This window comes from Astatotilapia calliptera, chromosome 4 (assembly GCF_900246225.1).
Source record: "Astatotilapia calliptera chromosome 4, fAstCal1.2, whole genome shotgun sequence".
Taxonomy (NCBI): domain Eukaryota; kingdom Metazoa; phylum Chordata; class Actinopteri; order Cichliformes; family Cichlidae; genus Astatotilapia; species Astatotilapia calliptera.
Window position 1 is genome coordinate 29,022,593 of NC_039305.1, and position 18,451 is coordinate 29,041,043.

The window sequence follows — 18,451 nt, forward strand, 5'->3', positions numbered from 1 at the left end:
CACTGCGTTAATATGAACCTAAAACATTTTAACTATGTATTTCTTCTAAATGCTGTCTAAATAATATCATTGTCACATGTCAAATCGCACAGTTTGAACAACTAAATTACCGTTTATCAATAAGCTAATAATCGCTAATTAGCTTACATAAGCGAACATACTTTCAGAAAAAGTGGGTAGCATTACCATAAAGTTAACTTTACTGGTTTATATTATTTTAAGCAAATGCCAAAGGCATACACTACTTTAGAGTTTTGCTCATTATTTAGTAAGAAATATGTATTTTGTGTAAATTAACTGATAGCAATGTTAATGACATGTTAAGTAATATTAAGTAATGTTCCTATCTTATAGAAAGGTTTAAGAGTATGGAAAAACCAAATCTCTGAGAGATGCAACCAGAAGATGGATGAGAAACATACTTGAGGCTGAGATGACAGAATGACATGGGTAAGAATCAAAAATGTAAGATATAAAGAAACATTTTAAACATTGTATTATTTTTAATTGTGATGTTTAATGCCAATTATTAAATTGATACATTAGGACATCTCCCCCTAAAAGCGTAAGAGTGATGTATGCGCAGGGCATTGTTGCTCTGTCTCCATATCTGGAAGACCCATATTCACAACATGGATATGTAAGTAAAGGGAACTTTTCAACATTAAATACATAATTGCCCTCAGAAATGTTGATAACATAGTCCTTCTTCGTTTATTTAATTACATAGAAACATTACTATGATCCAGAGAACAGTTCAGGATACATTGCATGGCGGTTGAAGACCATTCAAAGAAAAGCTGTGGAGGAAAGAAGCGTCTCAGTTTGCAAATCTCCCAAAAGTAAGTTCACTTATCATTTAAATGATACTGATGTAATTTGTAGGCAGGATTCAATCAAACACCTCTCTATGTTCTGTATTTTTGCATTACAGATAGAACAAGATTTCCGACTCCTGTTTTGTGAGGTCACTGGGAGCAAATTCTTGGAGAGGTGGCTCACCAATCTCAAAGCAGAGGTTGTAAAGGAAAGTCATGGACTTGTCCCCACCTCAGAGCTCTTGGAGATGTGCAATGCTGAGTCAGGTACTGAAGTTGAGAATGGTATGATTGTGACTGTTTTTATTTGCCATTGTTGGTTATATAGGTAATTCTGTCAATTCAATGTATTTTTGGAATAATTCTTTGTTTATTCGTCTGTAGGCTGGGACAGTGACTTGTCTACTATCTTGCTGCTGCTACATCTGCTACCACCATCTGCACAAGGGCGAAAGAGACCAGGAAAGATGTCTGCATCTCAAGCTGTCAATAACCTCATCAAATTCCCAAAGGTATGTTGTTTAAAATATACTTTCCATCACCTCTATTTTCATGGACAGTGAGTTGAGCTAATCTACTGTCAGAGGATAGTCACTTAATACTGTTGTTTAATATGTTGTTGTAGGCTGGAACCAGTGTACAGCAGCATCTAGACAACATCACCCGAAGCAGTCAGCCCTACCATCTTACCCAGGGATCCACAAGAAGCAGCATTCACACCTTCATTGTGATTGAGAAGCATGCACTTCCATGTAATGCGACAGGTTCTGTAGGAGCCCTTGATGAACTCTTTAGGGCCCATTATGTCTTTGGTACATCATACAGTTCATCCCTGACCAACTTTGTTACTTTTCTGCAACTACGACATTGGGGAAATGTCATATTGCTTTCTCTAGTGAGCATCATAGAACTGTGAATTGTAAAGGTTTGTTACGTTAATTAAATGACACTGAATTGAGAAACATAATAAATGCTGTTACTTTAACCTGTATATTTGTTGTTATTTCCATAATGTAGGATAGATCACAGTTATTTAGTAATGTAGCATCATAAGATGAATATGAAAAAAATCACACTACAGAGAAATAAAAATGATATATTATTACACATCAGAGTGTTATTATTAAACTAAATTTGGAGTAAAATAGCTCTATAAAGTGTAATCAAATTACTCTGAACAGTGTGAATAACCCTCAGTGTTAAATATTTTTACACATTTTGTTGTTAATTTTGACACTAAATTGAGTACAATTAACACTGAAAAGTTAACACTGGCCATAGAGTAAATTTAACACTAATTTTGAGTGGGACCAAATGTTATCTGAAGCAGAGTTAAAATCAACTCTGTAAGTGTAAAATTGACACTTGGTTTTTTACTGTGTACCTCGGGAATTTACATCGGTCATTGTAAGTGCCGTTTATATTCCACCACAAGCGGACACGGTCACCGCCTTATGCGAGCTGCATGAGGCACTCACACAGCACCAGACACAACACCGGGACGCTGCGCTTATTGTGACGGGGGACTTTAATAGCGCCAACCTCAAACGCGCAGCGCCGAACTTTTATCAACACATCACCTGCCCCACCAGAGGTAAAAGGACACTGGACCACTGCTACACTACGGTCAAGGACGGCTACAAGGCACAATCCCGCCCTCCTTTTGGCAAATCTGATCACGCCGCCATCTTCCTCATCCCAAAATACAAACAAAGGCTGAAACAGGAAGTTCCGGTTCAGAGGAAGGTCGCGCGCTGGTCGGATCAATCGGTGGCCGCGTTACAGGACGCACTCGATGACGCAGACTGGGGCATGTTCAGAAACAGCTCCGATGATGATGTCAACATGTTTACGGAAGCGGTTGTGGGATTCATCGGGAAACTAGCGGATGATACCGTGGAGACAAAGACTATCACAACGTTTCCCAACAAGAAGCCGTGGGTGGATAAAACCATCCGCGACACTCTGAGATCCCGCACCGCTGCCTACAACACGGGACTCACGACGGGGGACATGGACCCGTACAAAGCCGCATCATATAACGTGCGGAGGGCGGTGAAAGAGGCGAAGCAGCGCTGCGGGAGGAAACTAGAGTCACAACTCCAACAGAGTGACTCTAGGAGCCTGTGGCGGGGACTAAGGACAATAACGGACTATAAAGCACCAACAACCGGTATGACAACGTGGCCGTGACTCTGGCAGACGAGCTGAACACTTTCTATGCTCGCTTCGAGGCTGCAGCTAAGGTCTCCAACAATGCTAGTGTTAGCGGCGCTAACGGCTGCAGACAGGAAGATACTGCCAGCACCGGAAACGTGCTCGTCATCACCGAGCATGAAGTAAGGAGAGCCTTCAAGAGAGTGAACACCAGGAAAGCAGCAGGACCAGACGGCATCCCAGGTCGTATCCTCAGAGACTGCGCATACCAGCTAGCTCCTGTGTTCACTGAGATATTCAACATCTCTTTATCTCAGTCGGTGATCCCCACATGCTTCAAAGAGTCCATCATTGTTCCTGTCCCGAAGAAACCCCACCCTGCTTCTCTCAATGACTACCGCCCTGTAGCCCTCACCTCAGTAGTGATGAAGTGTTTTGAACGCCTGGTCAGAGACTTCATCATTTCTTCACTACCAGACACACTGGACCCACTACAGTTCGCTTACCGTCCAAATCGTTCCACAGACGATGCCATCTCTCATCTCCTCCACACATCACTCACTCACTTGGACACTAGAAGGGGGAATTATGTTAAAATGCTCTTCATAGACTACAGCTCTGCATTTAACACCATAATTCCCTCCACACTCACCACCAAGCTGGAACATCTGGGACTCAGCTCATCTATGTGTCAGTGGATCTCCAACTTCCTAACTGGCAGACCACAGGCAGTAAGGATGGGCGGACATGTCTCAGCCTCCACCACTCTCAGCACTGGAGCCCCCCAGGGGTGTGTTCTGAGCCCCCTGCTGTACTCTTTGTACACATATGACTGTGTGGCCACTACCAGCTCCACCACCATCATCAAGTTTGCTGACGACACCGTCGTGGTGGGACTGATCTCTGATAACAACGAGACGGCCTACCTAAAGGAGATTAGGAATCTGGAGAACTGGTGCCAGAGGAACAACCTCCTTCTAAACGTCAGTAAGACAAAGGAGCTGATAGTGGACTTCAGCACTAAGCAGGAGAGGAACTACCAGACCCCTGTCATCAACGAGTGCCCAGTGGAGAGAGTGGACAGCTTCAAATACCTCGGAGTTCACATCACGCAGGACCTGTCATGGTCCTGTCACATCAACACCGTGGTGAAAAAGGCCCGTCAGCGTCTCTACCACCTCAGACGCTTGAGAGACTTCCAACTGCCCTCCAAGGTGCTCAGGAACTTTTACTCGTGCACCATAGAGAGCATCCTGACGGGAAACATCTTAACCTGGTTCAGCACCATGCAGGACAGACGAGCTCTACAGAGGGTTGTGCGGTCAGCTGAGCACACCATCCGCTCCGAGCTCCCTGACCTGCACTCAATCTACAGCAGGCGGTGCTGGACCAAGGCCAGGAAGATCGTGAAGGACCTCAGCCATCCCAACAACAGACTGTTCTCTCTGCTGAGGTCAGGAAAGCGATTCCGCTCCCTGAAGACCAACACAGAGAGACTGAGGAGGAGCTTCTTCCCGCAGGCGATACGGTCTCTCAATCACACCACCACACAGTACTGACCCACACATATAGTTCTTACACACACACTGGACATTCTGGACATTGTTTTCACTTCATCACTTAAATCACTTTAAGCATATTTGCACTGCACAAGACATAATGTGGATTGCACAACACTGGACATTATATTCTTCATTTCCAGTTAATACTTGTACAGCTGCTGTTATTGTGTATATATATATTTATTTATTTATATTTCTTCATACATTCTTACATAGTTCTATATTGTGTATTTTGTTGTACAGTTATTTTATTTTCCACTTTAATTTATATATTTTATTTTATTCTCCCAGTTAAATTTACCCTTCATTCTAATTTGTGTTGTACAGTTATTTCATTTTTAACCTTAATTTATATTTTATTCCGTCCTAGTTAAATTTACCCTTTTTAATTTTTCATATTTATTTCCTATCTTATTCATAGCCTTTTCCTTTTTTGTTTTCTTTAGGTCACGAGCAGTTGTCCAAGCATTTCACTACATATCGTACTGTGTATGACTGTGTACGTGACAAATAAAATTTGAATTTGAATTTGAATTTTGTTTCACAGACAAAGGAGCGAAGATTTGGAGAGGGACACCGGCCTCGTCTTCCCTTCTAGAAGTGCATGCTTAAATGAAGATGAATAAAGATGAATAAAGGTTTTGTGAAAATAACTACTGAGTGCCGTCTCTGGATGCCTCGACGAATAAAAGAACCGGGGTAAAACTGATTTCTTAACAGTAAGTAAAGACATTAAGTAATCTAAGTTAATTTGTTTAGTAAAACAAGTTCTTCTGTTGTTTGTGTGCTTTGTGTGAGTGTCATAATTTTTCCAAGAATGCAAGGAAGTTAGGTCATCCAGTTTATTTGTTTAGTAAAACAAGTCATTCTCTTGTTGCTAGGAGGATATTGAAATAAACAGGACACATTTAAAATCCCTGCTTGTAAGCACAGTTTTGAAAAATTGTTCACACAACCAAAATATTTAATTCTGCTCAGAGAATTCTGCTTTTAAACTTATACCATCAGAGATTACATGTGTGTTTTCAAAAAACCTCAGTTAATAATTTTTTTTTAAATTCTGCAACTCTTCCAGAAGCACCTAGATTAATGCAGTTGAGATTAATTTAGATTCATTTAACATGTTGTTGCTTTTCATGTTTTTGGAGTCTTGCTCCATTTTCAGTTATTCAAAGTAAACTGAAAGTAAACGTAAAATAAATAATATAGCTTGAGGTGTCACGGTACTGGGTCTGTGACCCAGTTTTTTGTGTTTTGTTAATTTATATTCCTTGATTATTTGTTATTCATGGTTTTGGTTCTTGTTTTCTGCTTATGTTATATTCTTAGTTTCTAGTCTCTAGGTTTCTGTTACTTGGCCTTCCCCGTGTTCCACGTGTCATGTCTAGTCACACTCAGTTTTGCTTCCTCCACATCTTGTTATGTTTCATTATTCCCTGCTGTGTCTCATTCCCTCATTACTACCTTGTGTATTTAAGCTCTGTGTTTTCCTCTCCCTGTTGTTGTGCTGTACCCTCTCTGTACTGGGTATTTTCCTCCGTGCTTTTTGTAGCTGTGTTTCCTCAGTGTAACCTTGAAATTCTTAGTTCTAGTTTCCCAGTTCCTACTTTAGTTCATTGTTTCTTCTTTCTGGTTTAATGTTCGTGTTTTTGTACAGCCTAAATAAAGCTGCCTCTCTCAGTCAACCCTCTTCATTCAAGTGCTGCACTTGGGTCTAACATCCTGCCTGCCACACAGCATAACAAGACGTTTGGGTCCCAGGCTGATCCTAGGACTGTGCTCTTCTGGGCAGAGACCTTAGATGTTGCTCCTGAGATCTGCTGGAGCCACACGCCTAGCTTGGGGGTCACTGCACCGAGCGCTCCTTTTACCACGGGGACCACTGTTACCTTCACCCTCCACATCTTCTCGAGCTTCTCGTGTTCCTTTTTCTGATGTCCCTGTCATTCCATATCGCTACCTCTGCTTGTCCACCACCAGTGTTGGTCAAGTTATCAGTAGGACATGTCCTTAATAATCAGTAACTAATTACTGATTACTTCCCCAAAAAAGTAATCCTGTTACTTTACTGATTACTTATTTTCAAAAGTAATTACTTAGTTACTTAGTTACTTTTTAAAAACACGATTTACAAGCTGAATAGGTAATAAAGCGATATCTTTAAGCCCAATTCTACTTTTTCTGCATAATCCATCATACAAAATGTAATCAAATGGAAAAGTCACTTTTTTTTAAACTTGTTTTATCAGTTTTAATCTTTTAACTTTATGCATCTAGTAAAAATTTAATTATATGCACCATTCTTTGACTGGAAGAAATTAGTTTAACATTTAAACCTATTTTCTGCACATTCCAGCACATAAAATAAAATATTTTTTGTGTTTACACTCAGTCTTTCAAATAGATGCAAGTAAAACACAACAGAAAATAAATAAAGTCAAAGACTAACGATCCTGTTGCTCTATTTTCACCTGTAAAGCAGGAGTGAGGTAGGCGGAGGTTTGCCCTGGTGCAGGAGTCCCGCAGCGGTCAGTGGAAGAATCCACGAGTTTCTCTGTGAGTTTCCCATTACGTCGTTGTGCACTCTGTGCTTGTTTAGGGGTTTTTTTCACCGTAAAAAGAAGTTTTCTTCCCACGCACAACGGACACTAATGTTTTTGTCACTTTTTATGGAATCAAACTCAAAGTAAGGTCAGTACTTCCACACTTTAAACGCTGCACGCTCATACTCTCTCCCGCACTCGATATATTATCCATTGTTGATCTGCACACAGCTGTTGTCACGAACGTCGCACTCGCTTACGTCATTGTCATGAGACATTCTCGCAAAAAAATCACGGTTTTAGTAACACAGTAACGCAGTGTTCCTACAGTAAAGTAACAGTAATGTAATTACCGGTTTTGCGATAGTAATCCCTTTACTCGTTATTTTAAAAAAGTAATCAGATTACAGTAATGTAAGTTACTGCCCATCTCTGTCCACCACTGCTATGTCTGGTTGGTTGGCCACCACCACCACCACCACCACCTGAGGTCTGTATCTGGAAGTCTGCACAGCAAATTCAAAAGTGTTAAATGTTTTGGTGTTAATAGTCTTCTTGCAAAAGTAGAGTTAATTTTACTCTAAGCAGAGTCACATTCTTTTAATGTAACTCTGAGGTGTAAAATGATAGTAGTTAAAATCGAGTGTTAAAAATGAGTGTTTCTATGTCAAATCTGGAGGTGTTACAATGGAAACATTAACTCTTGACCTCTTAACTCTGAACTCCTAGAGGGGCTATGACACCAACAGAGTAAATTCACAGACTCCGCCCCCAGCATGGCTCCAATCGAAGCTGAAGTGAAGCCGTTTCAGAACATTTTGCTCTACATATTTGAGTTGTTTGCCATGCTTGGTAAGTCATTTTTTCAAAGATTGTTTCAATTATTATTATGAGCTTTTACTTCTGTGGCTCTTTGGAGTTGAGACAAAGCTGTGTGAAAGGCATTAGCCATGTTGCTCGGTGAAAGCATAATATTCTTGTCACGGTCTGGCTGGCAGACCGTGGGGATGTGGGGAAAGGAGGACCCAAAACGCAGACTCTGCGATGCAAACAGTGCTCTTTATTTACAGTGAAAAGGCTGTAAATACAATAACTCCCCGTTGCTCCCTCGAACCCCGTGTGCGTGCTTCCCTCCGATATCTGTGCTCGTGCTCCCCGCTGTTGTGTTTCCGCACCCCCGTGCGTGTTGCCTCTCCGGACCACTCCTCCTCTTGGTAAGATAATTCAATGATCCCGCGCCGGTGGGAGCTCAAACTCTCTCCTAAGTAGCTCCCCCGACGAGCCCTGATCACCAACAGGTGTGGCATGAACTTCAGGTGTGGCCAGTCCTTCCGCAGGGCCACACCCCTCAGGCCTGCAGGTGGCTGAGCTCCATCCTCCAGCCACACCCGCAGACATACACACCCATACCCTGCCTATACATGTGAGTGGGACACAGACTAACACAGCATAGTGCAGAAAAACACACACATCACCAAAATAAAAATAATAACAACAATAACATCAACAGTCAAAACTGCTCACGGACCCCGAGTCCTCCAGAGCTGGGTCCATGACAATTCTGTTTTAGCTAGCTGAAAGGTATTGTTTGCGGGCAAATACCACAGCCTTGAAAAAAGCTTGCATGTGAATTTTCAGTCAAACTTTTGGTCAAATACGCCTAAAACAATGTGTAGAATGTGAAATGTTGGTATAATGGTGCTACTTGAAGCCTGAAAATGATCGCCCATTAAAAAAAAAAACGAGCAAACAGCAGTAGCTGACGTCCTGACTGGATTCTACGGTAGCATAGATCCCTCCAGAGTTTTGTGCACACGGTTTAGGTAAAAATGAAAAAGGTTGAGGTTTTACATTTAGTTCAGTATTACCTGTTGCCTGTGTCTTTGTCTTTTGGGAAAATACTTTACACAAGTAATGGCTCAAAGAGGATTCCTTTTTTTTTTTTTACTGTGCTGCAATTGTTTACTGGATTATTTGTGCCATTAATTAATGTCAACTAATTTTTATTCAATCTCCGCACAGGATATGCTTGTGAAGATGGAATATGGGGGAGAGCAGAAGTGCGTTGAAGTTCCACAAAGGGATGAATGAAGGACATGCGTATTGTATTGAAGAAATAAGTGATGAGAATGCTGTTATTTGCATTTACCATGTCAGACCTTTTGATAAACAAAATTCTAATGAAAGTGAGAACATGTACACTGTACATCTTTCAGAAAATGTTTTGAAATTGTGGTGCACAGTTCAGAATAAATGTTTTTCAAAAACCATTGCATCTTTTTAGTAAATGTTTATTTCCAAAAGAAATTTCTAGAAGTTCAGAACAGTAAAATTCCCGCTTTTTAGAATTAATTAGAAGATAACTCTTACGTAGTTAAACTAAAATACTCTTTGAGAGTTAATATATAAACTCTTAACACCAAGTGTTAAATTATCAACTCCAGACAGATTTGGTGTTTAACACTAAATCAGAGTTAACGTACCAACTCTCCAAAAAAAGTTAAATTAACACTCTCTGGTGTGGACCCATATAGACACTTTAATAGTGTTGAAATCAAATCCGACAGTGTTAATTTGGACATGCTGGATCTGCATTTCACTTTCTAGACATTGTTTTAGGTGTATTTGACCAAAGGTTTGACTGAAAATTCACATGCAAGCTTTTTTTCAAGGCTGTGGTATTTGCCCGCAAACAATACCTTTCAGCTAGCTAAAACAGAATATTATCTGCCGAGCAACATGGCTAATGCCTTTCACACAGCTTTGTCTCAACTCCAGAGCCACAGAAGTAAAAGCTAATAATAATAATTGAAACAATCTTTGAAAAAATGTTCTGAAACGGCTTCACTTCAGCTTCGATGGGAGCCTATGGTGCTGGGGGCGGAGTCTGTGAATTTACTCTATTGGTGTCATAGCCCCTCTAGGAGTTCAGAGTTAAGAGGTCAAGAGTTAATGTTTCCATTGTAACACCTCCAGATTTGACATGGAAACACTGATTTTTAACACTCGATTTTAACTACTATCATTTTAAACCTCAGAGTTACATTAAAAGAATGTAAAATTAACTCTACTTTTGCAAGAAGACTATTAACACCAAAACATTTAACACTTTTGAATTTGCTGTGTAGGGGCGTCTCCCATTTTGACCTCGGGACAGGCCGTACTAGGCACAGATGTTCCTGTATACTGTGCCAGCCACTTGGTTATGGTGTTCCATGAATGCCCTGCCTGCTAGCATCTTGCAACCTGCTGTTATGTGCTGGATTGTCTCAGGGGCAGGTTTACACAGCCTGCACTTGGGGTCTTGCCTGGTGGTCGTAGCCTCTAGGATTTTGTACTTAGAGCTTGTTTCTGTGCTGCCATGATTAGTGCCTCTGTGCTGTCTTTCAGTCCAGCTTTCTCTATCCATTGGTAGGATTTCTTGATATCAGCCACGTCTTCTACATGTATCTGCTGGGTGTACATGTCGTTCAGGAGCCTTTCCATCCATGATATTTCCTGTTCTTAGCTATCTTAGCTATTCGCTAAACACATGATTAGCTGTAGATCAAGAGTAGTCTTTAGTGCCCTTCTTTCTGTTTAGCATACAGGGTGCTGGATTTGGTGGACAGTGGTTCTGATACTCACTGTCATTCATGTAGAGGAGGTGGCTGATGATTGCTTCCTTGATCTTTTACAGTTCTAAGCATTCCAGGATCCAGGTGTGAGGTTTTTTTTGTAATGAATCTAGGCAGTGGACAGGTTGGTCAGTTTGGTCTTGCAGTTTAGAGTGACTTATCTGTGTGCTAGTAGCTGGTGTTTTGCTCCTCTGGCATATATATCTATGCATCTATATCTATAAACTCATCTTATGTTGACCCAAGGCTGTTATGTCTAACAAATTTTGCTTTAGTTCTTGCAAATATACAAGCATTTGCTAACTGTAAGTAGAGTTCCCCCCCCAATCAACCTAAAAAATAATATTGAGCCATTCAACTGACATAATGGGCAGTAGTTGAATGTGTTCACTATGGTTTCACTGCTTTGTCTGATCCAGCTGCAAGATATAAAAAAAGTGTAACATTTTGAATTTTTCAGTATACGTTTATAGATTGGCAATATAATGTTTTAAACTTTTTCTATGTAAGTAAGCTCTTGAGGCTATCACATTTAGCTTACCAAGGTCCTGGACTTTAGACCTTGTGAGAGGAGAATCCAACAATGCTACTGATGAGGTTTCAGAGTAAGCGTGCATGTGCGCATGTGTCGACCAGCATGCACCCTGTTTCAGTTGCTCCTGCTTTTTCTCTTTACTTTAACTTTTTTTTACTTATTCCTTTGGCCTTTACTAAGTACTTTAAACATGTGGATCGATTAAGTTTTTTTTTTCTCCTTGTTGCCACCGCGGAATGGGACCGAGGTGCACACAGCAGCGTTGTTTACTCCAGAGATCAGCTGATCACCCTGATGCCAGCTGGCTTATCTGTCACAGAAGTACCAGCTGAAATCTGGAGGAAAACACACCATGGATGCAAAGGTGGAGGACAGACGGGGAGAAGGAAGGCAAAGGTGAGACAGCGAAGGCTGAAAGAGAGAAGGAGGTACAAGCTGCCATCTATTATAATTGGGGGATTTTTGGGTGCTAGCAAACAAGATGGACAAGCTAACAGTGCTAGCACAGAGTCAGAAGGAATATCTGGCATGTGGATTGATGTGCTTTACCGAATCATGGACGCACCACTATATTCCTGATGACAATACAACTGTGGAAGGCTTCCACTGTTTTGGGTCAGTGTGGGGGCTTACCATTCTTGTTAACAACCGGTGGTGTAACCCTGCTCGCATAACAATCAAAGACCCGACACTGAACTTGCACTGTTGGCCATATTATTTGCCCAAGGAATTTACCCTTGTGATGGTCCTCCCTCTGCTAAGGCCACAGCTGTATGTAACATTATTCACTCTGCTATAGCCCGGTTACAGACTCAGCACCCAAGTACCTTCGTGGCTAACTTGGGTGACTTCAGTCATGTCACCCTCACTCCACTGCCAACGTTCACACAGTATACGGTCTGTCCCACCAGGGAGCAGAGAATTTTAGACCTACCGATAAATCAGAAGACTCTACTCAGGAAAGTCTGCTGGACTAGAAGGGGTCAGTCCCCATGTCCTCAAGGACTGTATTCCCCAGCTTTGTGGAGTCTCTCATAAACTGTTCATATTGAGATTGAGTCTACACAGGGTCCCAATGATGTCCTGTACCAAAGATGCCACGTCCCAGTGTTCCCCAGAATTACAGGCCTGTGGCACTGACTTCCCACCTCGTGAAGACCCTGGAAAGACTCATCCTTGACCAGCTCTGACCTATATTAAGACCACATCTCCTGATGAGGCCTGACTATACTTTTTGGACTTTTCCAGTGCATTCAATACCATCAGGCCGGACCTCCAGGGTGAAATAGCTGACAGCGATGCAGGTGGAGGCATTTCTTGTGTCCTGGATTGGATCTGACTGCATTATGCAGAGCACGGGGGGGATTATGGCGTGGGGTTAATGTTCAGGAATGGATCTTGGCCCCTAAGTTTCTGTGAAAGGAATGGTTAATGCTTCAGTATACCATATTTTGGACAATTTCATGGAGGACAGTTTGGCCCCTTGGCTGCAGAGGGTGCAGCTAATAGAATTAAACCTAATAGAATAATTCATGGGATGTCACTCAAGTTTGTATGTATGTGAAGGCGAATACATTTTGCAGTATAGTGTACTTCAATCAAACTAACATCAACTGCATTTGAATAGGGCATTAAAAGTGACTTTCAACCAAACAAAAACCAGGATATATTACTAGTTTCAATTACCCATAAAATACTCATAGATGATTGTCTGATTATGTTTTTTGTATTATTTTAGTGTCTTATAATTTAAAGCACCTTGAGGCAACTGTTGTTGTGATTTGGCCAGACCGTTCCCATTCCAACGCGTAACATACGGACAATTTGTCATTTCTTGAGGCGTCACAGAAGAACATGAAAGGTAACCTTTCGCGTTCCTAAGATACGCGCCAGATTGTGGATGGAATCCAATAGAACGACGCTCCCGGCGGTAACACACGTTCCAGCCTTAAATTCCAGCCCTAACCACACCTTAATTGTATTATATAGTGTTTTCCAAAGCGATTGATGATGAGAAAGTAAAATAAATGTACATGTGTAGAGTCATTCCAAACAGTTCTCATGTTTCCAAACGTGGGGCATGTGGGTGGGTTGGGTGGCCGAAAACGTAACATACGATGATTTGTCACATAGCATTGGCATGTTAAGCTTTGGGATGAGAATATGTTGGATTTGGCCCAATATAAAGAGATGGACAGTTTGTGGTTTATTCAGTGGTTTAACAAACTACACTTATAAAACATAATCCCTAAGGAAAGAACCAATATTGTTCTTAAAACATGCGATTTTAAACTGAAACTTAGGTCAGTTGGGGACATTATCTGCTCTCAGTAGTGTCTATTCTCTCAGGTATTGTTTTGGTAGCGTTTAAGAGTTTGAGAATAAAGATTAAATATAAAAAACATAGGCTTAGTGTAAGTACAAAATTATTATTATTATTATTATTATTATTATTATTATTATGACGTCTGGAAGTACAGACTTCTTATAACAGGTCCTCGCCAAACTCCAGGACACTTTATTTTGATTAATAATTAAACTAAATCCTGTGTAATAGTCACAAAATTTTCCTTCAGTTTAGCCAAATTCAGTTCAATTTATATAGCACCAAATCACAAAAACATGTGCCTTAAAAGTTTACAGGTGTGACCAACTGAGCCCAACAGGCCTAGTCACTCTCATTTCTACAAAGCTTGTTGGAAGAGAGATTGAGTTATGCAAATATTTTGCTGGAGTGATGAACAAAATTTGGTTGACTGATCCCATGTCCCTCATTTACGAATACAGACATGAAGCACATGGTAATTTTGTAACACGCACACTTCCAAACCGAGAGCATTTCTTTATAGTCAGAGGACTGCACTAATCAAACAACTGACTGCACTGAGATTACTTTTACGCAGCCGTTTGTTAGATTATAGCAACTGGATTTATTTCGGGTAAGCACAAACACAACAGGACATTTGCTTTAAAAAACACACACGTGGTATAGCTAGAGATTTTTTTTGTATTTAATGTATTGTATTTATTTATTCAAAATATTAAATCTCTTGTTGGTAAAGTCATTTTAATACGGAGTAAAAAGTGTTCATATATTGATGTAATGTTGTGTCATTACCTTAGTGGGGTATGTTTCTATGGGATTTCATATGGTTTCTTAAGACACAGCTGTCAAGCTATATATATATATTTATATTACATATCTTGCACACTTAGGCAGTATTATATATAGTACTTAATTTTAAATGAATAACCGTTGGGATATAAATACTGAACTGAAGTGCTTTTATTTAATATTTTGTAATTACTTTATTTATTTTACTTTGCTCTTATTTTCATTGCAACACTTATTGTATCGGTCATTTTTTTACAGTAGAGCATTTCAACTCTTTGTCCCCGAACACTGAAAATAACACTGATATGCTGACACTTAATTCTTGGTGCAAGTGAGGTGTCCAAAATGATGAAAGGCATTGCAGTTATGATGGTCCTATCAGGTCAGTGTTATTTTTTTTTGTATATATCTCTAAACTACACATGTATTTTGGTGTGAATCCATGTCTGGGAGGGACAGCATTTAAAAATTAAATAAAAAAAATTATAGTGTAATGTGTAAACTGTATATGTGAATTGAAAATGCTGATGAATTAATCAACCTCTGTTTTGACATATGTCAAATACTGTATGAAGTGTGCTGTAAAATATCTTTATTGTTAACACAGGACTGTGTTTCCTACCTGCATGTTTACCTCACATCTATCACCTTGTTAAAATTCCAATGAACTGGATTCAAGCTCAAAATTACTGCAGGAAGACATACACTGACCTGGCGACTGTACATAATGCGCAGGACCTTGCCGCACTCAGGGAAGTCATAGGATCATCAGGTTATGTATGGTTTGGACTTCAACCTGACACAGAAGCATGGAAATGGTCTCTGGAGAGCCAGGATCACTTTGATGAAGGAGAGGCTGACTTCACGATGTGGAATAATGGGGAACCCAGTTATCGAATAAGCAGCTACATGGCTTGTGTGGCAATGCTTCAAAATGGGAACTGGGATGACCAGTTGTGTGAAAACCTGTTACCATTCTACTGCTACAACAAAAGTAATGAAAACCAAACTATGAGTGTTATTATTATTATTATCAATTATCCCCTTTAAGGCTGTGTTTGAAACTGTAAAAGAAATCGTTGCTGAACTTCTTTGGCCATTTTATATGTTATCAATGATCCAAACAAAAAGTAACCTTAAAAGTCTTTTAGAGCTCATAAATGTGTCTCTTTCCACATCTTCAAAGGAAGGGACTAAAATACAAAGAAAAGATGAAAAGAAGGGAAAATGCACATGGTATTCATTTTCATAATCACCATAAGCGATTCTATTTGTAACAGAGCCAGATCATTTGAAATTATATTTTAACTCTGCTATAGTCCTGGTTTAAATGACACATAAATAATTGCAGTTTTACACCATGCTGAGAAATTACAACATGGTTTCCATTACTTGTTTGGATATTTGTAATGACTTTGGAGTAAAACACTGTTCAAATGTTTTCAGACACATCAAGTTCCATCTTTGTGGGTGTGAGTAAGTCCTGGAGGGACGCTCAAAGCTACTGCAGGGACCACTACACTGACCTGGCCAGTGTGAGGAACCAATCTGAGATTCCACAGCTGAAGGCAATTGCAACTTCCACTGCTTGGATCGGTCTTTACAGAAACTCCTGGAAGTGGTCAGATGGGAGCACACTTTCATTTACCAACTGGTTTCCCAATGCACCATCCACGTTAGTGACAGCTTCTTGTGGTGCTTCATCATCTGTGAACTGGGTCAACTCTAATTGTTTAAATACCCGTAACTTTGCCTGTTTCACTGGTGAGTTCTCCTCTCAGTTTTTAAAAGCAATCTAATGTTCACAGAACTCGTTAATCCTTAATTGATACAATTCAGTTCTAATTTGTTTTGCTAATGAAACAGCTGTGTCTATGAGGAAGGTGTTGAAAGTGCAGCTGAAGATAACTAACACTGCTGTGGATATGGAGGGACTAAAAGAGAACATCTTGGAAAAGGTAATTATATCTGAGTGTGAACCAAAACTTCACCATTATAATAAAAAAATGTTACATCTAGTTCTGTTATTTCTATTTCTGTTTATTTCTATTACATTTCTGCCAATATTTACAGCTATGGTTGACTAAAGTGAGGTGTTTGTGTTTCACAGTTCAGTCAGAGATTAAATGAGCACAGCCCGAATGAAGAATTCAAGCTAAGATGGTTGAAGGAGCCTGATGGGAAGACCTTCAACAAGGACGACGAGAAAGAATTAGACAAGAGTTCTGGTCGGGATCAGCAGCAGACCGTATGCAACCAAGTCTGACAGCGAGCCTAGATAAAGGCAATGGTTGAATTTTTTTCATGAGCTACACTTCACTGTTTAACATTTTAATTAAACAGGACTATAATTTCACTTTCTGCTCTAATGGGTACTTGACTGTTTGTTTAAATTTGGCCTCTGGAACAGGTGAAATATCATTCATAGTCGGATAGGTTCTGCTCAGCTGTACACAAATCCTTTTGTATAGCTTGACAGCTGTGTCTTAAGAAACTTCATAGTTTCATAATACATTTGCTTACCTGTGTGTGTGCCTCACATGTATATCCTGTGAGTTTTAATCAATGTCACATCTTTGTTAACATATTGTGTGTAAGCTGGTATATTTTTCTCTGCTGTGCTGAACAATTTAGTTCAATTTTGGCTGTTTGGCGTTGTCTGTTCAGTGTAGCAGGTTTTGCAATTGTTTCAAGGGTGATATCATATATATATATATATATATATATATATATATATATATATATATATATATATATATATATATATATATATATATATATATATATATATATATGTGTATATATATATGTGTATATATATATATATATATATATATATATATATATATATATATATATATGTATATATATATATGTATATATGTATATATATATATATATGTATATATATGTATTACTGTGACTTTAGTTATCAGTAGGAACAGTCTAGCCGTCTAGCAGTTGCATGCCTGGTGCATTCATAGTCTGGAGTGCACTCTTTTTGTCTGTCCACTGTTGCCAGTCGGGATGACTGTTGGAATCCTACCACAAACCAAATAAATCATTCGCTGTCTGTCTGATGAGGAAAGTCCTGTGTGAGGCTGGACATCACTGGACTTTCCTCATGGAGCTCATAGCAGCCACCTGTGCTGATTTTGGCAGCTCTGCCTAACATTCATCTCACTATTGAGATGTTAGCCGATAACTTCTGAAACACTTTTGAAGAACTTTTACGAAGCTTTGCTTCACTAACTGAGGCAGTTTTTGCAGCTAATCAAGACAGTGTCAGCGTTTTACTTTTTAACTTCCAGTTTCTGGTAACAACATGGCATGCTAACGCACAACTTCCTGATCTTCAAAATAAACATCATCACTTATTGTAACAATAAAATCAGTAAAATAAAATAAATGAAAGAATGATTTTATAATTAGGCAAATCACTTACAAGTCTTACAGTTTAACAGACGTCTAACAGACGTGTGCAGATCAACAATGGATAATATATAGAGTGCAGGAGAGAGTATGAGCGTGCAGCGTTTAAAGCGTGGAAGTATTGACCTTTGAGTTTGATTCCATAAAAAGTGACAAAAACACTAGCGTCCGCTGTACACTGCGTGGGAAGAAAACTTATTTTTACAGCAAACCCCTCCACCCCCCCCCACACACACACACACATTCCCTGACACCTTCTACACTCCTGCTAAATAGATTCAAATAGATTTATGAACAACAGGACTCAGTGCACCTGACTCTTTGATTTTATTTATTTTCTGCTGTGTTTTACTTGAAAGAGTGAATGTAAACACAAAACATTATTTATTTTATATGCTGGAATATGCAGAAAATAGGTTTAAATGTTAAACAAATTTCTTCAAGTCAAAGACTATTGCATATAATTTAATTTTTGCTTGATGTAATGTAATGTGCATAAAGTTAAAAGATTAAAACTAATGAAACAATTTTTAAAGAGAGTCTTTTTATTTGATTACATTTTATATGATGGATTCTAAAAAAAATTGAATTGGGCTGAAAGGTCTTTTGATTTATATTCAGGTTGTATGTCTGTGAAGGTTCTCAGTCATCCAGGTCATCGTAGTCAAAGGA

The 18,451-nt window shown here is 39.6% G+C and overlaps 2 protein-coding genes across 3 annotated transcripts; both read left to right on the forward strand.

The window, feature by feature from the left end:
• Nucleotides 1-385: 385 nt before the first annotated feature.
• On the forward strand, nt 386-1,834 carry LOC113021379 (uncharacterized). Of its 2 annotated transcripts, none has more exons than XM_026166022.1 (5): nt 386-450; nt 547-640; nt 731-1,085; nt 1,203-1,330; nt 1,444-1,834. In XM_026166022.1, exons 2-5 carry the CDS (start codon nt 575-577, stop codon nt 1,732-1,734), a joined length of 840 nt encoding a protein of 279 aa, XP_026021807.1. In that variant the 5' UTR covers nt 386-450; nt 547-574; the 3' UTR covers nt 1,735-1,834. The 2 variants fall into 2 exon arrangements, with proteins under 2 accessions (XP_026021807.1, XP_026021808.1); XM_026166023.1 differs by having other exon boundaries at nt 731-842.
• Nucleotides 1,835-15,214: 13,380 nt separating this feature from the next.
• LOC113019937 (C-type mannose receptor 2-like) lies at nt 15,215-16,989 on the forward strand. The gene is made up of 4 exons (XM_026163605.1): nt 15,215-15,341; nt 15,794-16,111; nt 16,214-16,305; nt 16,458-16,989. Exons 1-4 carry the CDS (start codon nt 15,215-15,217, stop codon nt 16,611-16,613), a joined length of 693 nt encoding a protein of 230 aa, XP_026019390.1. The 3' UTR covers nt 16,614-16,989.
• The last annotated feature ends 1,462 nt before the right edge of the window (nt 16,990-18,451 follow it).